Here is a 21,263-nt window from a genome sequence, read left to right on the forward strand (position 1 = left end):
ACGATGTGACTCAAAGATCAGAACCCTTCTCCTCCCAACAGCCAGAGAAGAGTGGTCAGGCTGGTCATTTAGTAAGCACCAAGCGGCCTCCACCCAGGAAGTAAAGGGGAGGTCCTGTGAGTCAGTGCCATCCAGGTCAGGGTAACAACAAAGGAAGGAGTGGAAGCCAGAGGGGCCTGCGGAAGGGGAAGCAGCCAGGCAGCAGCGCTGCCAAAGGGGCAGAGGATGACGCACCTGCCCAGAGCATGCTGGGAAGCTCTCCATCCCCAGCCCCTGAACAGAGTCCCCAGGGGACAACCTTTTCTGCCATTATCCTTCAAAAACAGAAAAGGGCCAGTGCTGACCCCCAGAAACACACACACACACACACTCTCTCTCTCTCTCTCTCTCTCTCAAATAGCCTGCCACCACAGGAGGTAATTTGGTGTCTCATGTGATAAAAAAAGGATGACTTGGTTTGCCAATTCACTGACTTTTGTTTAACCAGAACATAAAATGTTAAATCTGGTTGCAGAAAAGAAATAATTAGTAATAGCAATATTGTATCTGGGTAATCTAAAGGCAAGCAATTCAATAAAAAACTAAAATGTTTGCAGGCCACATTTTTTCTTACACAGTGAAAATGCCCTTAAAGGAGAAAAAAAAGATACATTCTTAATTGAATGTCATTAAGAAGGTAGCACTGCTAATTTAACCCCCTCAATTGTCAATACCTGAACATAGTTGTGAAGCAGCAACACAGAGGCAGCGTTTTAATGTTCCATCATGAGACCAGATGAAAGCCTATCCAGAAGCTGGGTGGCCTAACACTACAGGCCTTACTCATTTAAAGCCATTCCTCTCTCCCAGACATTTTCTCCCCCACCATCACCATACAGAGAACTGGGGGATACAGTTGACATTCCAGGCTTTAACCCTGGCTTCACTACTTACTCAGCAGATCTGACCTCAGCTTCCTCACCTAGAAAATGGGGAGTGTGATCCTGGCCCCAACCACTGTACAGAGAAGTCAAAAGAGCAAATTAAGCAATGAATGTGGCAGCACTCTAAAAGAAATATGTATTCAGCATAGAGGGAAAATGTTGAGTATAAATGAGAAATTCAAAACTAAATACAGATCATTTTGATTAAAAGAATTACAATTAGTGAAAAGTGTATGAAGGATAAGATTATTTAAGTGAGTACTGGTATTAGGTACTGTAAAACAGACTAAATGTCCCAGTCCTTTCCTTTAATAAAGTGTTTTGGTAGTTATAAAATTATTATTAATTACTATTAATAGCTTTGGTTGTTATAAATTACTGTCTATACAAATGTGTTTTCAATTTGTTTCTATGACCATTCAGTTACATAAAAGATCATTTGAAAAGGACAACAGGGGCTTTGATGTTCAATATTATCCTAATAATAATTCAACACAATTAGGGATCAAACCTAATTTATGGGTATACATTGGTACATGATTATTATTTTTCATGATCAAAAACATTAAATCTATGCAATGAGTGCGCCATCGATCTGAGGCACGAGAATAAATTATTTCATATTTTGGTGTAGATTGCTAAGTCAAAGGTGCTTCATTTGACATTACTTGTAATAGAAAAGGGTGGTTTTGCTACAAAAGCCAGAAAAATAAAGTCCATTTTTATAACTACTCAAATTATTGGTCAAGTTTTTACAAATCATTTTCTAAAATTTCCTAGTAGTAATAGCAATAATATCATGGGGCCTTTAAATTAATTACATTTTTTTAAAAATTTAAGTGCTCAAATTAGCTCAGCACTATTAACACACTTGAAAGGCAAACTCATATCAGCATATTTTAATGTCTGCTGCTTTATGGTAAGGATACGTAAGGGTTTATATTCACAGAATATGTTAACACTTAGAAACCCTTTTTAATTGTGAGAACTACAGTGGTTTTATGCAAAGAAGAACAAAAATTATGGGACCTGCAATAATTACAGTGTAGACACCGTCTTTTTTTTTTCTTTTCTATGAAGGAAGTATGTCTCCTTTGGCATTTGCCCTAACTTTTCTACAAATTCAAAGGATTATTCAGTAGATAGCAAGTGTTATATAGACCACTAATGTAAATTGTGTCTACTTGTTCTGCTTTCTGTAACACTGAGATAGAAACTGTAAGACAGAAAATTACTTTCTTCTATATGTTCAGTGAATCACTCTAAAACAGCATGTGAGATTTTCCACTGAAACACTGTTCTACCCTAAACTTAGGAAATAAACAGAGAAGCCTTCTTTACCAACAACAACAACAAAAAAATGGTTGAAGATATTAAATGTATCTGATTCCAAAATTACCCAATTACTCTGAAAATCTTCTCTCTTACTTTCCAAGGGAAATATCAGAATTGTATTAGCTTACAATTCTCATTAGAAGTCTAGTTTAAAATACACTAACATTTACTACTATATCCTACAGAAGTCCCCTCACAAAATACTATCAGTCATCCTAAATGAGGTCACGCATCAGTGAGTACTTGATGAATTTCAGTGGCGGACTGTCTTTAATGGCATCAGTAAACTAGATCTCATGTATATTTTTGCAACCTTCTACACACAGTAATTTGAACACTTAAAATGTGCCATAATAAATGTACAGTGGCTATGTAGGAGAATGTTATTTAAGGATGATGTATCATGTCTGTAGCTTACTTTAAGATGATTCAGTGGAGAAAAAAATGTATATACAAATAGACATAGATATAGGAAGAGAGAGACAGAAAGCAAATATGGCTTTACTATAGATGATGTGTATATGGATATTCATTGTACTATTCTTTCAACTTTTTTGTATGTTTGAAAATTTTACGTTTTAAAATATTTTAAAATGAGATTCTTACACCTTACTGGTTGATCCTTAAAAGTAGATTTAAAAAGTTTAATTATTAAAACATAAAGAGAAGCAAGACTGTTCATTTTTCTAGAAATTACTTTTCACAGTTTATTGGGTGTTCCACATTTTCAATCTTCTTCACGTTAAGTACTAATGTTTTCCATCTGAACTGGCTATGAATAACTAACACTACTAATTAAACAAACTCGAGGACATACAAATTCAAGAAAATTACTTTGGTTTTACACAGTACGCTCTCTTTCACTCTCCATACTTTCTGGACTTTCCCCACATTCACTGTTACTAGACACTAGCTCCATTCACCTCTCCTCTTGAAAATAATCAGGGAGCAGGGCCTGTCATACTTAACACTTATTTCAAACCCCGTGGGCACTCAAAGTTTATACAAAAGATTTTTTTTTTTTTTAAGCTAAAAGGGTATGTGTGTCTTATAGAAAGTCACGAGCTGGTCAGCTTTTTTTTTTTTTTTTCCTGTTTTGGGGTTTTTTTTTTGGGGGGGGGGCGAGTTTTAATGAAGAGCTATACAAGCTTCAGTGAACCTCAAGGACCCAGAGAAAAACTAAGAAAAAATTTTATATTTAATCATAATGTCTTCTCCCTTTCTTCTCCAGATTTCCAGAACACCAACATTTTGTACAGTGGTCAGACAAAAGCCAGAAAAAACACCACCTGCCTCTAAAATTCCTACAATCACTGTTGCAGCCGCTTATTAAAACAAGGCTACTGAACATTTCTATTCATCATTGCTTTTGTTAGATAATAATGACTAATTTTTCTAGGCATATTTTAACTTCAACAATAAACTTACCACCAGGAACTTAGAAAAATGAGTTTCTGGGACAGTGTATAGAAGAGTGGGCCTGTGCCCTTTAAAATGGTCACTTTCATGAAAAACAAAAATGGCATGAGGAAATGTTCTAGCTAAAAGAGACTTAGCGAAACAGAAAACTGAATGCAATGTGTGATCCTGGATTGGATCCTGGACCTTAAAAAAATAATAGAAGTTTTTCTACAAAGGACATTATTGAGACAACTGGAGAAATTTGAATAAGGTATGTATATTGGATAATAGTATTATATTTGTGTTAAAGTTCTTGCTTTTCATAATTCTACTGTGGTTATATGAGTGAATGTCCCTGTTCTTAGGAAACACACACTTCAGCTTTTAGGGGTAAAAGAGCATGACGGCTGTACTTACTCTCAAATAGTTCATAAAAAAGATAGTAACATTTGTGCATGTATATGTACATGTGTATATATTTGGAGGGGGAAAGGGAAGGAAGGGAGAGATTGGGAATGCCAAAGCATAGTGGCAGAATGCTAACCACTGGTGAAAATCTGGGTGAAGGCTATACGGGGGTGCTTTATACTTTCTTACATCTTTTCCAAAAGTATAAAATTATTTCAAAATGAATTTTTAAAAATATACTTCAAATAAATTCCCAGATTTGTCCAATTAAAAAAAAATGAGTTTCTGATGAATGTAGCTTCCACCAAAATGCCACACCTTCATTTGACCAATGACTACTTAAAATTCTCTCTACTTTCATGACATGAAAACCCCTTCACAAAGTATGCTATTAAACTGTCTAAATTTGGAAAACATCTGGCCTGTCAAGTTATTTGGGGGGGCTTGTGGTTTTAAGTATATTGTTTGAGGTGGTGTATTTGGAAAGAATTCACTTATCATTCTCAGGCTTCATAGAGAACTAGCCCTGAAACAAATGTATGTGGTAGTTCACTGCTACCATAGAGAATCAATAGCCATCTATTTAATTTGCTAAGACAATGTAAATTAGTAACTTCCAGCCAGATGTGTGATATACACATCAAACAAACTGCAACCTGTTCATTATGAAAATCTTGTCAACACACACAGAGCCACTTGATGACATTCCATCTAAGGCAGTTTCCACATTTGCAGCTATAAAAATTGTCCTAAGAATTTTTATACAAAGAATTGGAGCTGAGCCTCATAAAAGGGTAATCAATTTCAGCTTTTCATCTTGTGTGCTTCTGTGTGTTTATTTCTACTTTCATTCAGAGGTATAAAACATTCAGAAAAATGTGCGCGATGTTATTTTTCCCTCTGTAAATCATTTATCCTCATTACATCTTTTTAATCTGATGTAGAGTTGGGAGCCTAATCCTGCAGCTCTGAAGGAGTGTGTAGAGTGAAGAATGACAGAGTCAACAGAAGAAAGAAAGTACACTTATCCCCTGGAAAACAAAACAGAATATTTCAAAATGACTCTAAACATAAATTAAGTTTACCCATTGGGAGGTCTAACTTGCATTCTGATCATTTATATGGGGCTGTGTGACTATATACCCGCTGTTTGATAAAAAATGATTATAACCACAGGCACCCACCATAGAACAGAGTGTATGTATAATGCTCGTGATGTCTCAGACATACAGAGCACCTTCTTAAAGAATGTCCGTTTCCTTTCCATGGTGAGCAGACATAATTTTTCACTCTTTAATACTTCTACTCCACAAAGTGGCTTATTTTATGAATTATGTTTTGCCATTTTCTCTTACGTTTATTTTAACAATATGAAAAACTGCATTCATAAAATAGATGGTTTTGTTTCATGGTACCCCAAATACTGGTATGTTTTCTGCTCTCTGTTAAAATCCACAGCTCTCTTGCTATTACAAGAACCTAACAGTATTTGTTTTAATACCACTTACTAAAAGGAAAGAAATAAAAAGGTTCTTCTTAATAACCAGCTATTATTCTTGAATACTGAATCCTCATTTAAACCAAATTCATTTTCCAAACCTACTGAATTAAATTTTCTTATTAAACAGGGCACAGAGTAAATAATCTTATTGCCAAGCATAATATTTCCAACTACTACATTTATAATTTGTTAATTTAAAAGAACGTGAAATGAATCTACTCCTCATGGCCAATAGTACAGTCTTATTCCAAATAGCACCCTTTAACCAACTTCCTAATGTCAAAATAGCATTTCTACTAAGTGCCCTGGTGTGTCAATGCTTCCAAAGTAAATAACTGCTGAGGTAACCTAAAATCACAAGAATTTCAACCTCTACCAAAAAGAAAAAAGAAAAAGGTAACTGCACACAAAAGGGTTCTTCATAAAGGCTTCAACCCCAAGCAATTTTATTTTCACAAACATTATACAGAACGTGCTTTCTTCACGAGGGGCACACCAGGACACGTGGTCAGCCTGCAGGGCCACACCGCTAACCAGAAATGATTATTGTTTCTAGAAAGAGTAAGGCTCCAATGCAGCCACCGAGGCCGCCCAGCCAGCCGCGCCCGCAGGTGGCACCGCGAGCCCGGCTCCTCACGCAGCGAGGATGCTGCACAACAAGCCGGGCCTGGGCGCCTACCAAGACTTGCAGTCTTACATCAGGTCGGGCCCCTTTGCTTTCTGGAGGTTAAAGTTAGACCCTCCTGGTCACTTAAACCCCCTTTGTGGTTCAAGGAAGGAATCACTCTCTCAGAACTCTTAACTTTGATTGGAGACTCTGGTTAAAATTAAGAACTTCAAACCCAGCTTTGAAAAAGTGAAACAGATGTCCTGTTTATTAACTATAAACGGCTCCGTACGTGGGACCCTCCTCTCTCTCTCCTTCCTGCCGCATTGTTTTATTTAATGCAGAGTTAGATTAAAAGGTTAAAAGAGAGAGAGTAGAAAGCAAATATGGACTGTGGATGGGAAAAGTCCTAAATCTTTCTCTAGAACGTAAGAAAGTCTCTTCATAGCGGCAAAAGTGCTGGAGCTGCCCCTCAGCCGGCGCTCAGGGTCAAAACCGGCGTCCCCGCGGACCCCAGTCTCGCCTAACACGGCCGTGCCCACCACCTGCACCCTCGTGGAAACCAGGGTCGCCTGCAGTGGGCAAAGGGGTCCCAGACTTGCACTCACGTGAGGACATAGTTGACGCTGACGATACAGTGCGGCCTGGACGAGCGGCTGTTGTGCACGATGGTCGCATAGCTCTGCACCCACACCCAGCCGCCGTGCTTCGCCAGGAACCGGTAGTATTTGGTGGTCACCTGCCCCTTTACCAGCACTGATGGAGAGACACAAGGCAGCTGATGGTGAACGGACCCGCTCCTCAACCGGTCCAAATGTAATCCCTGGCGGTGGGAGGGCGGGTCCCCCGTGAGCCCTGATAACTGCTCCCAGGGCAGGAGGGAGAGAACGTTCTGGTTAGAACGTTCCCAAATGAACCGACTGTCCTGTTCATTTGCATCGAGTGCTCGGATCCCTCACGCTTAGCCAGGAGGGCAACACTTAAAGTTGGGGGATTCCCGGCACTCGATGCTCTACCTACGGAGGGTCTGGGCCGCTCAACTCCGATGCTCACGTTCCCTGTCTCGGAGATTAAACTCAAAGCAAAGCTGTATCCAAAGCTGAAGCGAGTCAACGCGCGTGAGCCAAGTGGCCGAGCCTCGGTTTCCGCTTCCATCTTGGTGGGGGAGGGGGGCGGCTATCAATAGGAGAACCAGACCCTCCTGGGAGAACTTCACCCAGAAACTCAGAGGCTCGCCCTCGGCCTGTGTGAGGGCCCGCGGATGAGGAGGGAAATGAAGTGGGACCGGTGCTGGGGCAGGCGCCCGCAGGGCCTCTCCTACCATCCCCCACCCCTCCCCCCACCGTCCTCCTCCCCGGGCCGGGCAGCGTGGCGCCTTACGCAGGTGGTGGGCGCAGCGCAGGTGGAAGGTGTCGCAGCCGTGCACGTGGTGGTACAGGGTCTTCTCAATCAGGTCCTGAGGCTCGTACCCCGTCAGCTCCGCCACTCTAAGGAGAGCAACCCCGGCGGGATGAGCGCCGGCTGCTGGGCCGTCCCCACCCTCGACAGCCGCCTCAGCGCTGGGTGCCCACCCTCACTTCGCAGGGCCCTGTCAGTCGCCTCATCTGCAAAATGGGCTCACAAGGTAGACGAGGAGCTCTCAGTGACTGAGTGGGGGCCTCCCTCCCTCTAGGCGTGACCCCTTCCCGCCCTGACCGCCCACCTGGAGTCCAGGAAGATGAGCTTCATGTCCAGGCTGGCGCGGAACATGAACATGTTGCTGTGCAGCTTGATCTCCGTGACGGCGCTGGGAGGCAGCGAGTGGCCCACGGCCACCAGGCCCACGTTCTGGTAGCAGCCGTCGAAGGGGGACATGTCCAGGCTGTACTGGCGGATCTTCAGGTAGCCGCTGCAGTGAATGACCTGAGGCGGACGGCGAGGGCGGGAGACTCAGCCACAGCCAGGAAACATCCAAAAAGGGGGCGAAGGGACTGAAACATTTGGAGACTCTCCTCGGCCACAAACCCCTGTGGGCCACGCCCGCGCATTGAAGTGTCCAAAGTTATTGGGGTTCCAACGTGTCTCAAGGGAACGACTGTACTGTCCCAGTGAGCTCACTTGGGAGCTGAGGAAAATGCAGAGGCCTGAGCCCGGCCAACCCTAATGCATCCGGATCGCGAAGTGGGGCCCTGGAACCTGCATTCTGATCATGTTTAGTGCTTATTAAACAAGAAAAACTTGGATTCCAGCGAAAGCGCTGGTTCTTAACCTCTGGCAGGGGAGGGGGCAGAATCTGACGCTGTGAGTAAACTCTACGAATCCACCCAAGTTACCGACCGTTTCAGACGCTTTACACACCCCTAAGGCCCATTGCGTGCCCCAGGTTAAGACCCCCAGCGGCCAGGCAGCACCCGGACCCAGTGAGACGTATGCAATCTTAAAACGTAGTCCCCAGGTGCTCGCGAAGTTTAATGGCCCTGGCGGTGCGCCCGGCGCTGTGACGCGTGCGGGGCACTGTGGTCCCGGCTGCCTGAACCTCCCTCCCACGCCGCCGCACGTGCCTCTGGTCCTGCCCCGTTCACCTGCACCAGGCTCGGTGGCCACGGCCGCCACGGGGCGTGGATCTCCCCTCTCAGCCACGCACCTTGTAGCCGCCGCAGGTGAGGCCCGCGTTCCTCTTGGCCAAGACGCACTTCATCCTCAGGAAGAAGGAGCGCTCGATCTCGTACTCTGGAGAGAGGAGCGGACGGAGGCACAGGACGTGAGGCCGGCGGTGCGGCGCCATGTCCCTGTCACGGCTAACGGAGGAAGAGCTACCAGGGACTGCGATGGGCCGGAGTGTCACCGGCGCGCGTCCGCCTTACCCTGGACGAAGTGAGAGTGGTAGGGCTGGTGGGCAGTGAGCACCGCCGTCATCTCGTCGTGGTCCGCAGGGTGGATGTATTCGTAAATGCTGTTCCCGGTCAGCTCTACCTGTAAAGAGGGGGGTATCACCGTCTCCAAGGAGGTGGGATGCCCCACGGAGGGGCTGGAAGATTGAGCCGGAGGTCTGCAGGGCTATGAGGACAGGAGCCACAGCTCTAGAGTCGGTCCTGAGTTCTAATTCCAGTTCTGCTGCCTGCTACCTATTGCAACCTATCTAAGCCTCAGTTTCCTTATCTATGAGAGGAAAGAATAATAATAGTAATTGAAGTAGTAATAGTAGTAGCTTCCTGGCAATGTTCTGGTGAAGACATCATGACATGAGTATGTAACCACCTCGCATGATCTTTGGCTTATGGTAGCAGCTCAAAAAGGTAGCCATTGTTTGGGCTTGGGGTGGATGCTAAAGGATAAGTAGAGAAAGAGGGAGATCCAGACCTCCTGCCAGCTGAGATGTTTCCAGTCCCAGAAACACCTATAAAAGCTTTGGGAAAGCCCCACCCGACCCTACCTCCAGCCTCCAGCCCTGGCTGTAAACATTGAAGGCTGGAGGTGTGGACCACTCACCTACCTGAGAAAGACCCAGGTGGACTGAGGCTGTCTCCGAGATGTACATGATCTTCCCATCTGGGGCCACCACAAAGATGAAGCCATCCAAGGTCTGGGGAGACAGAAACTGTTGAATGGAGAGCCCTCTGGGCCATCGAGAGAAACTGGGGGGGGGGGGCGGGTATACAGAAGTTAGAGATGTTCTGCCAGAAGTGCAGAGTGATGGAGTAGACAGGGCCTGGCAGGAAATAGAGCAAAGAAAACCAGCCACAAGAGTCTCTCTTTTGTTCATTCCAAATTTGTAAGCATGGGACATGCGGCACCCTAGGAGAGACTCTAGGAAGTGGTGGACAAGGCTACTGCCCTCCAAGACTGGGGATTCACCAAAATGGACAAAGCAGACATATCTGGAACATACACAAACATTCTGGGGGGGGGGGAATCACAGCCTGTGATAAGAGGTGGGTTAGGTTCTTGGGGTGATGGTCACTGAGCAAACCAGAAGTTTCCTGTGTCAGTCTTGGAGAGTTTCATAGTGGGATATTCTATAATAGAAAGAGTGCTAGCAGGGTTTGGGAAATAGTAGGCACTGGGAGATGTGGAAGGGCTGGCATCTTGAAAAGTTTGTAGATAGAAGGCAGCTGGCCAGTGGCTCTGGAAAGAGTCCAGGAGAGGGGGATTTAGGAGATGGGAGGCTTTCCCAGCAGCAAGTCCATAGAGTAGTGCTACAGTGTGTATGTGTGTGTTTACATTGATGCATCAAACTGGCAGGCTTTCCATGAAGAAAAGTCTTAGATTTTCACTGTTCCTTTATCTCTGTGAATGAGGCTTCAGTCCAGGCAGTGAAGCATAAAGATGAGTCAGATCCTGCTCTCAAGGATCTGGAAGTCCAAAACAGACAATTGGCCTAAAGACAGATATAATGAACATATAGCTGAATAGACAGTGCTGTGAGGGCCTGGAGACTTAGTGGCCAGAGGCCTGGGGAGAAGCAGAGTGGCTTTAGGAGAGCTGTTTGAGTAGAGCCTTGAAAGGAAGCTTGAACATGAGAAGGGAGGAAGGGCATCCTAGGCAGAAGGAATGGCGTATGGAAAGCAGGGACTGGGGGTGGAGAGTGGATCTGGTGTATTCAGGTTTGATGAGTTTGGTGTACCAGAGATGAGGCTGAGGGACTACACTGGTGCTGGATTTTTGGAGAGTTTGAGATGTCAGTCTGTGGAATTTGGAGATGCTCCTGCAGGCATCAGATTTCAACAGAGGTTTCTAAGCAGGGAAATAGCATGCTTAGATGTGTTTTTTTGTTTTTGTTTTTCTTCTCCTGGCAGAATGTGGACAGTGATCTATAGGAGGAAAGAATGGAAATGAGGAGATCAGAGATGGTCAAAGCTGAACTTGGGTGGTCACAAGGAAGACGAGATGGGGGAAGAGTCTCAGTCAAAGGTGGTTCTGGCTGTTGTGGAATTTGTGGTGGCAGAAAGAGAAGCTGAGACTGACTTCAAGATCATTGAAAATTTAGGGAGTCCTGGTGAGTTTTTGTATGAGTGGAAGTCTGGAAGGAGGAAATAATGAATTCTTGTCTTAGGTATGCTAAACTTCAGGTATATGCAGATTTCCATTTGGATGTGTCCAGTTGGCAGTAGGAAATAAAGGTCTGGCTCTCAGGAGGGGTGTCTAGACAAGAAACCAGTGGGGTCATGCAAATGAGAGAAAAGGAGTTGAAGTGGTGGTGTTGGTTGAGGTTGAGATAACACAGGAAGCTGTGAGAGGAGAAACAGAGCTGGAACCTTGGGGGGAATGCCAGCCTTTACAACCAGACAGTAGTGGGAAAACCTAGAAAAGCAGGCAGAGAGGGAGAAGAATCCAGGAAATTGTGCTACTTTAGAGACCCAAGGAGAGGCAGAATGTCAAGTAGGCAGTGTCACCTCCATCCAGTCTTTGCCCAAATGTCACCTTCCCAGTGAGGTCCTCTGCAACCGTCCCCATTTAAAATGGCACCACTCAAACACAGCTCGCCTCCTTCACCTTCTTCTTTTTCTCCATGGCACCTACACCACCTGTCATACCATGCTGCGCACCTGTGTGGGTTTGTAAGGCTGCTCTCCCTAGAGTGTCAGCTCCATGAGGGCAGGGCTTTCTGTCTGGCATACAGTTGGGCCTCCTATGTTTGTGGAATGAACAAGGTCAGGTGTGATAAGAGATGAGCATCTTATGCTGGATATCAAAATATTGTGAAGCCTGTGCAGGGCACACCAGCTGTGAGAGATGCCAGAGTGCAAGCGGTGTGGGAGTGAGGGGGGCAGAGTAAGCAATGGAAATTGGGAGGATCATGAAGTCCTACAAGGAGTGTGGGATGAACACTAGGAAAAAGACTGGGCAAGAACTAGAAGGGGTGAGGGACTGTTTGGGTTTTGCTCTCTTGTTTACGTTGATGAGGAAAGTTAGCTGGGAATATGGAGAGCTTTGGGTGGGGGGTCAGTTGTTGAGAGACAACTGATGAAAGACAACTTTCTCTCCCCTGAGAAAGGGGAGAAACAGAATCTTTTTAGTTAAATTTGGAGGCATGGAGGCCAGGCCTGGGAGGGAATGCTCACACAGGGCCTCTCTTTGCTCTATGAAACTAAAATCTCTTTTGGCCTCTGGGATTGAAGGAGGCACAGGGTAGTGATGGGACAGGAAAGACCACGGCACTCCTGCCATGAGATGCTTCTCATGTCTGGTCCAGGAGGGAGACGGGCTCAGAGTCCCCAGTCTGATGCTGCTCGGGTTTGAGGCTCCCACGGGAGGATCCCGTGGTGGACTTGAATAATAAGAATAAGGGGGTGCAGGGTGGGATAAAAGTGTCAAGCCTAAAAATGCCCCCGGGAGTTTTACTATTTTAAATATTTGCTAGGCGACTTATGCGGGCAACGGGCAATTTAAAACGGTGTACACGGCAAACACCGCGGTAATGGGCGCCACCACATTGGATAAACTCATTACTCAGGGAGGTGTATGTGTGTACGCGCGAGGGTCCGCACGCGGCCCGGGCAGGCCTGGGGTGAGGGCGCGTGGAGAGAGAGGAGGGATCCCGGGGGCTACAGGGAGGAAGTGAAACGAGTTGCGGACGCAGCTGGATCCGGGACGTGTGGACTTAAAGCACTGACGGGTATTTCTACCAGATTCCCGTTATTTCCTGGATAAATTCTTCATTTGGGACGGTTTTGCAGCCCGGCCTCGGCAGCTTGGCCTCTGGTTCCCTCTGCTGAATGGCGTCAGATGGCGCCCCCTCCCTCCGTTCAGCCGTCCTGATTCGGGTCTTACCGGGCTCCCTTCCAAACCCAACGCGCCGACTGTCACCTCGAGAGGCGCCTTCCACACCCAGCGAGGTTAAGAGCTAAACATTTTAACTCTACAAGGAGTCGTAGGGGCTGCGAAACGGCCACCTCTGGACGGGATCCCATTTTCCGGGAAACAAGAATCCTAGCTCGGGGGCCGGCACCCGGGCCCTCGAAGCACGTGCGCCGCCGGGAGGCCCAAGTCAGTACCTGGAGCAGGTGGGAGCCCAGTTCGCGGCCTACGTTGTCCAGGGGGCTGGTCCTGCTCGAGTGGCCCCACGCTTCGCCGAGCCCTGTGGAGACACAGAGACACCCTTAAAAGACGCACTCCGACCCGGCTGGCGGTTTGAGACTAGTTTCGCGGTTTTGTCACCCAGGCAAGCTTGCACACACGACCCGATACCACCCGGGCTCCCTCCCCACCTAGACCGCAGGGACGCGAGAGGGTAAATGACGGCTCTGCCCGCTCAGCTTCTAACAGGTTTAACAGAAGTGAGACTCCCTCTCGCTCTGCTCGACCAGCCTGGGCTTCTCAGGAAGGGCAGGGTCCTGGCTGAGCGCCCCTACCCCGCCCCCCCACAAGTGGCCGAGTTTGGGGACAGTCTGTGCCCGGAGGGGCCCCGACACCACCAGAACGATAACTTTGGCGTAGGTTCACTAGTGTGCTTAGACGGGCGAGGGACACTATTTCCCACCCCAAGTTTCATCACCCTTATCAAGAGGCCGAGGGTGTCCACCCATCCAGCGAATACCGCTGCCCGCCGAGAACGACCTGAGACTGCGGCTAGTCCTGGTGGGCTTTCTGATTGGCTGCGGGGCTCTCCAGCCATTTTCCTTCCCTGGCCTCTGACTTTAATCCCCTTCGGAAAAATCCGTTTGCTTGCGGATGGCTTCCAGTACCAGCTACCCTCCGCAGTCCTGCCTCTGCCTTTCCTTTCCACGTCCTAACCTCAGCTCCCTCCCTACTCCAAGAAAAAGCTCTCTGAAAGTCACTTATTTTCAGGTGCTAACACCGTCTTACAATATTTCCGTTCCCTCTTGGACGTAGAGAATCATTCCTCTTCTCTGCTTCCCAGGTATCATCTATTAACAAAGACTGCCCCTTCCTCTCCTTGATACTACCACGTTAAGATCTTTCCAGGCTTTGCCACAAATCATTTCTCCGGTGATGCCTAAAAAATAAAACTCCCTGTATGCCCATGGCTGATTTTTTTAAAAAATTAATATGGAGTCTGCTATAGTACCTGTTTTCAGGAAGAAAATGAAAAATAAGGCAGAAGAAACTTGCCAAGGCCGAGGTTACAATACTTATGGGAAATATCTTTTAACAATGTTGCTGCTGAAATTAATGTAACTAGGTAGTTAAATTCTTTTGTGCTTACACGATTAAACAAGGTTAAACGTGACAAAAAATGGGGGGGGGGTGATTTACTGATTTACTGCATTACGGGACAAATCACTATGAAGTACCCAATGACAAACACTCGCATTGTAATATGGGAGTGGAGGCGGATCTTGCGGAATAAAACGCGGAGTTGGACTCCTGAAATGTGTTGGCCAGGAGCTGCTTCCGAAGCTAGCGATCAAAACCCTGGTAACGAGTAACCGTGAGCGCCCCTTAAGCTCGAATCGGGTCTTTCTGGGTGTTTGCACATTTAAATAAATCTAACGATCTCCCCACAGCTCTGCAAACACTGATGTTCCCCGCCCCCACCTCGCCCGGACTCCTCTCCCTCCCTCGCGTCTCGGCAACCCCTCCTGATTCTTTAGCCCGCCCCAGTTTTCCTCCCCAGAGTGACTCCACTGCCCTGAGCCCTGTGGTCCCCCTGGACCGTGCGGGAGGTCCTCCGCCACAGCCGCCTGTACACACCCCTTCGCCTTGTCACCTTCCCTTCGCTCCTCCCGTCTCAGTCAAGCTATCCTCCTTGGTTTCTGGCACGACCTGTTCATGTTTTCATCCCGGATCACACCTATACACCCAGAAGAAGTGGGGGGAGGGGTTAGCCGGGGAGGCCGCACGGGGAAAGGGGAACGGATCTTGCTGGGAGAGCCCGGGACCAGCATGGCGCTGACCCTTGGACACCGCGGGCCCAGCCGAGGCCTGAAAGCCCAAAGCTTCGCTGGGGCGAGGGGCCGGGCGCTCGGGCGTGCAGGGAGCTGGTCGCGGCCGCCTTGTGTCTGGAATCCCGTCTTCCTCAGCTCCCGGAAGAGTGCGAAGCCTGCGCCTGCAGCCAACACAGGTCTTTATTCTAAAATTATGAAGGTCCCCCCACAGCGGCTGGGGACGCCGGGGAGCCGCCTCCCGACCCAAATCATCTGAAAATCCCCCGAGCTGGGCTCAGGGTTAAGTACTGGTTCCGAACTCCCGGCGCCAGCCTTGGCTGGTTGTGGTCTCGGGCTGCGGCCTCATTAGTATGCGCCTACGAGGGAAAAATAAGACTTACCGGCAGGTTAATAAGCAGCCGGGCCGGGCGCAGGGTGACAGGGGCCTCCGTCGCCCTTTCCTGTACCCGCCCTCACACACACCCCCACCACCACCTTTTAAGGAACCTTTGGCTTTCACCGAGCATCGCCTTCTCTTCTGTTCCCGGTTGAAAGCTCCGTCACACGGTTATGCCTGGGTTAATGTTTTATAAGGGACTGGCTGCCCTCGTCTACCTGCCGAGCTTTCCTGACCTAATATCAGGGCTGAGTTCTCCAGTCAGCCTGCCCAGGACACCTTCGAAGCCCTGCTCATGGGTTTCACCTCCCGAAAAGCCCCGAGTGGGCTAGAGAGCCCTCTCCCTGGACCCCCTCACCTTCTGCCTGCAGTGACGTGCTCCCGCACCCCATTTCAGTTGGCGAGGGGGGTAAGCTGAGATTTCGTTTCTGCACTTGACCTACCGCAGAAAATTCGCAAATCCTTTGATTGTCTGTTTAAAATGAGGAGGAAACCAACTCCCTTTGCGGCAGGATTACAGTGGGAACAAGATCTAAAGATTCTCTTGTAATTCGGTGAGGCCGGGAGAACGGGGGTTTTGCAAAGGAGAAAAGGAGCTCTGGGAGGGAGGCGATAACTAAATCGGGTTTTAGACGAAAGGATTTTCCCCAGCTAAAGTGGCCAAAGACAAAAGAAAACATAATCTATTTTGGAAGATTTCCAAGATATGCCACATTAACCTTAGCAGATAAATTTTGCTTCTCCCCACCCCCCTCTTCCCTTAAAGTCTGGTTTATCATATTTACATAAGTAGTATCAGAAGGGATGTATCTATCATGGATCTAAAGGGCTAGCTCACATTTCACGTGAAACCCCGGGCAAAGTTTCACTGTTGCTTTACCCTCAGTGCTCGGTTGAGCCATTTCCATTTAAATACCCCCTGACCCAAGGATTACCTCAATGGACTGACTGCACGGTTTTTGTAATTTCCTGAAAATGAGATTTCGATTTATAAAACAAGAAACCAATTAGTAACCAAATGAGGCGAAGTAGATCCACTAAAATTGACCTAATCCCACAGGCACAATTTAGGCCCGTTCTTGGCGAATGAATGATGAGCCCCAGTCTAGCGTGAGCTCAAAGCATCATCCAGCTGTGTTATTGCAAGCAGCAAAAATAAATTGATCGAGCTTTTCCTTCGGAATGAATTTCATACCCTTGACAAAATGTAGATTACAGACCTGGCATCATTGCCTCCTTCACTCAGACAGGAAGAGGAGGAGGAGGAGAGCTTGTTCTACTGTTCTTTTTTTTTTTTCTCCTTTAATAAATAAACACTATACGTGAATAGAAAGGTGTCCTCCTTGTTGTCATTCCTGGGAACTTTCTCTTGGATGGATCGCGATGTGCCCTTTAGCCAGTATGGAGTTGATGGGGGAGCTGTCCCATGACCTGGTGACAACTTGGTGACTGAGACGGGCAAAGCCCTCCGAGACTGCGCTCCTAACTTGTGGTCCGGGGGTGGGGGGGGGACTTGTCTCAGCCACCTGGTTTTTCCACAGGGCCTGCGCGTGCTCACTGAGAGCGCACTGTCCAAACCTCCCAAGCCACAAGCAAGCGGCCTTCGTGTTAGGGAGCCGGGAGCCTGGGCGGCTGGGCTCCTTGGGGAAGGTCGGGCGCGCTTAGCCGAGACCGAGCGCCTGGAGCGGTCACTGGGCAGGAGGCCGCTTCGCTCACCGAGGCGCACCCACGCCTACCTCGGACGCCCGGCGCGGCCTTCTGGGCCACCTGGCGGGTGTGGCCGACCTTCCGAGGGCGTCGGTGGCCGCGCGGGGCCGGGCTTTATCCCGTGCGGCGGCCTGGCCCCCACCGTTCGTGTGTACCCTGCCCTCCCCTGCCTGCCTCTGAAACCCCCAGCCACGCCGGGGGGGCGGGCGGGGGATCCGCTGAAGTTAGTGTGAATTTGGGGTGGAGACCGACGGTCGCAGCGCTGACTCTCCCTCTGCGCCCTCGTGGTGCCCCGGCCCCGAAGCTAGGGCTTCCCGGGCGGGGCCTAGCCCCGAGAGAACACGTACTGCAGGAACGAGGGACAGGCAAGGTTCCGCCAGGTGCCAACTAACCCGTGAGACGAACACGCACGAGGGGTTGACGGTAGTGCTGCGAGGCGGCTGAGAGCGGCAGGCGGTGTCCACTCAAGACTCCGGGCCTTCGAGGGTAGCCTGACGGGGCGTCCGAAGACCGGCGCGGGCGAGGCAGACGGGTCTGCCCAGCGGCGAGGGCCTATCCCGCTTTTGTTCCACTTGGCAGTCGGGACTCGACAGACGCACAGCGGCCCCTCGGGCGGGATCTTGGCTTAAGTTTTAGACGAGGACCGGGCCTCGGGGTAGTGGCCCGCGCAGGACGAGGCACGACGGGCGCATGGGCGCAGAAGCCCTCGCGTCCCGGGAGGGAAAAGACCTGGGCTCGCGCGGGGAGTGACGAGACGCCGTGAGGAGGCCGCGAGCAGGCTCACCCTCGGCTGCGGCCACCGGGGGAAGGCGGGCGGGTCGCGGGCCACCACCGCGGGGGGAGAATGGGCCGCACGGCGCCGACCTGGCCGGCCGGCCGCGGCCTACATGCTCCTCTCCTCTGCGTGCTGCGGGCCCTGCGGGAGGCGCGGCGGGGGCTTCGACGAGGTCGCTGTTCCCGGGCTGGTCCGAGCCACCGAGGTCGAGTGACTCCACGCAGGAGCCGCCTGCCCGAGGGCTCTACCCTAGGAAGAAGCTTTATTCCTCAATTCTCACACACTGTTTTAGTGTTTTCTGATTCGCAGGCCCACTGCGAAATAATTGAGGATTCCCCGTCCCCACGAAAAATTTAAAATTCCGTGGATCAGAGACTGGCACTGGGTAAGCAGCTAAAATCATAAGGTTTTAGTTGAGGCTAAACCTCATTCTCTTGAGAAATACCTGAGCCGACAGATAGAGAAATGAGGTGAGAATCCATAGGCTCGAATTCTGTGTCCACGTTTGTAGCTGCAAAAGCTGGAAGCTGCCAAGATCTCCCCAGAATTGAAAAATAACTCCCCTAGAAATCGGATTTGTCCTCTGGAAATTTAACCTGATTTTAGCTTCAGACAGGTGATTGTACCCTGCCATATCTTATCATACCCTGTTTTGTAGTTTCGCTGCTGTTGTTGTTGTTATTGGTTTTATTAGTGATCATTCCCTTTTCAAAAAAAGTACTTTTTTCATTAATCTGATCTATAATTTCTAGCACATAAATCTGCCTTGCAAATGCTCTGCATGGAGTTTAGTTCTGCACTCTACATTTTAAGTCAACATCAAAACTGGAATTAAAGAGAGAAAACCAGCGTGGAGCGTTAACTGTGCTTGAAGGCGTTTAAATGAGAAAAACTTCTGTAAGAAAATAAACATGGAAACCTAATGCTCAATCATTTCCCCAAGCAGCAAGAAAAACAGCTTTAAATCACCCATCCACGTGGGAAATGGGACCACTTTTTCTCTTTCAGTTCTTGGCCTCAAAAAAATATAAGGCGATTAAGGATTTCAATCTTGAGGTGACTATTACAGAAAGTGTCTGTGGAGGTTTGTTTAACCATCCTTATCCTTCCAGCCTTTGTAGAAACTCTCTTTCATACACAGCTACTAATTTCAATTCTGTCATTATTTTTATTTTCCCAAGACACCTTGACAATGAAATAGAAGTGATGTTACCAAGATTCTGAATGGCCACAGATTTGAAAACATCTGATCCTTTCAAAGGTTATTCTGCAAGTCACTACGCCCCCAGTCAAAACTATCTTATATCTAAATAACAAATATATATATTTTAGTTGAATTTACCCTTTTTTGCACACAAATAAAGTCATATCATCACTTTTCTTATCCTGCCTTTTTGGTTTTGATAACACGAAAGACATACATATCTAGATGTGCCAATTTTTTCCTTGCAAGGCTATTTTAGAATAGAATATGTTACCACTTGGGAGATATGCAATTCTAATGATTTCTAATGACAGTAATTGTACCAGAGTTTTTGTTTTTACTATGAAATCTCCAATCTAATGCTTTATTCCTAATTATTCCGAGCACCCACAGCCCATTCATCTGTTCCCTCTCTCTCTCTCTCATTTTCCCCTCAACAGCTCAATTTTATCTACTCAGATAAATAAAAGCTGAAGTTTGCCCCCAGACAAGGAATCTGCTATCCTAGGGGGGAAAAACTGTATTCAGCAAATGAGGGGGGAGAGAATTAAGGATTTTTAATTTTTTTCACATATAAGTATGGAAAGATTTCTGTTTTAAGTCTTTTAGAATTACAGGGTATTAAAAACAAAATGTAATATGAGCAAAAACAGTGGCGTTTTACAGTCATTTTTATGCCTGTAACTAAGATGTCACCAGATTTAGAAGTATTTTAGATTATATACCTTGCATACTCCATGTTACATATGATAGCAGGCTTACCATGATGAAATAGCTACTTTCATCCCACCCTTAAAATTTTACTGAAGCCCTACTATGTGCTAAGATGGTGTTAAGACAGATATGAAAATGAACTTCATTTCAAACAAATTCTTTCCCATTTCTCAGCACTAAAAAAGTTTACCCCCATATAAAGTGCTCAGTTTCCCCCACTGCTATGGACCCACTCTTGTCCCCCCTTCTGCCGTCAGTCAACAGCTGAACCCAAACTTCGCACCCTCTGCAGGTTGTGCTTGGCTCTGCGGGCTTGTGATTATTTCACTCCTTTTAAAAACTGTTGGTTTTACTGTTTGTTGCTGTTGTCCTTTAATATTTTAAAGGGCTGTGTCTAGGGTTTTGGACTTTTGAAGCTAAACTATCCTCAAAATTAAAATCTCATCCCTAGGAACCAGCTGTCCGGATGACCCTGTCTAACTCACCCGGTGGAGGCTACGGGTGAGTTATGAGCTCAACAGTAGCTGGGGAAATAAATGATGTGCCCAGAGTTCACACATCGTCCATCCCCTCCTCCCCATAAACCCACACGCATCCACAGAAGAAGGGAGAGGAAGGAGGGGCCCGGGGTCCAGAGCTCCGAAGGAAGGTGAGTGGGGCTGCAGAAAGCACAGTCGCCTTTAAAGTAGCCACAGGGGACCGGCCTGGGCACCAAGGGAACTCCAGCCGGAGTCTTCACCGGCACTCTTTTTAAAAATAACGAGAAGTTGGCTAAGAGAGTTTACTTTTCCTATTTATTCATCATGCAATTTATAATTTGTGGGGTTAGCACTTAATTAAACAAGAAACTTTGCTCTCTTTAAAACAAAAACAAAACAACGAGAATCAGCCCGATTCCCTCTGGCCGCGCCTGCCCGGGGTCTGCACGACACAAACGAGGCCCTGGCCTGGCGACTCCCCGGGCGCTCTGTCCCTCTCTGTGCCCGCCGGGGAAGCCGACCCTCTATTCTCTTCCTCCGCAATTACTCGCAGCCTCACAAGCAGCACCATATGCTTCTTCTGATCAAACAGCCAGCGACATCGGCACCGATAATTGACGAGACCCGCTAGAAATCACGCAGAAAGGGAGCCCACTGAGACCGCAGGGGCTGACAAATCACTGCTAATAATCCTGTTAGGAACAGAGCGGCCAGCGGAGTTCGCAATAGCTTTATTTTTATAAAGTAGGCGCTGACAGTATAAAGACAACGAGATCTCTTTTTTAAACAGAAGGCAATGTAGCATAATAGTAATTTTCCCACCAGCAATTCTCAGCACAGTTTGAATGGGAAATATGGTTTTTAATATATGTTCCCCTCCTTTTTTTCTCTCTTTTTTTTTAAAACTTTTCAGGTATGTTAGGTTTTGATTCCTCTCTTCCTGTGGTTTCGAGGCTCAGATGAGATTGTTCAAGGAACTGCTTTAAGAAAAAATGACCATACTAC

At 47.6% G+C, this 21,263-nt stretch overlaps 1 protein-coding gene across 8 annotated transcripts in view; it reads right to left on the reverse strand.

The window, feature by feature from the left end:
- SIM1 (SIM bHLH transcription factor 1) overlaps nt 1–21,263 on the reverse strand; it is a 72,909-nt gene that overhangs the window by 47,757 nt on the left and 3,889 nt on the right. For 5 of the 8 annotated variants that reach the window (XM_029223826.1, XM_029223828.1, XM_029223822.1 and 2 more), the window contains exons 3-9: nt 13,150–13,232; nt 9,648–9,737; nt 9,019–9,211; nt 8,799–8,884; nt 7,878–8,077; nt 7,556–7,662; nt 6,784–6,931 (exon numbers count right to left, since the gene is read on the reverse strand). In XM_029223826.1, the coding sequence (XP_029079659.1) occupies nt 6,784–6,931; nt 7,556–7,662; nt 7,878–8,077; nt 8,799–8,884; nt 9,019–9,211; nt 9,648–9,737; nt 13,150–13,232 (907 nt within the window). Of the gene's footprint in view, nt 1–6,783; nt 6,932–7,555; nt 7,663–7,877; nt 8,078–8,798; nt 8,885–9,018; nt 9,212–9,647; nt 9,738–13,149; nt 13,233–14,809; nt 14,910–21,263 lie in introns of all 8 variants that reach the window. The other 3 variants (XM_029223830.1, XM_029223829.1, XM_029223827.1) reach the window with 3 other exon arrangements.

The sequence above is a fragment of the Monodon monoceros genome, unplaced genomic scaffold (assembly GCF_005190385.1).
Source record: "Monodon monoceros isolate NGI ecotype Baffin Bay Population unplaced genomic scaffold, NGI_Narwhal_1 Super_Scaffold_15, whole genome shotgun sequence".
Lineage (NCBI taxonomy): Eukaryota > Metazoa > Chordata > Mammalia > Artiodactyla > Monodontidae > Monodon > Monodon monoceros.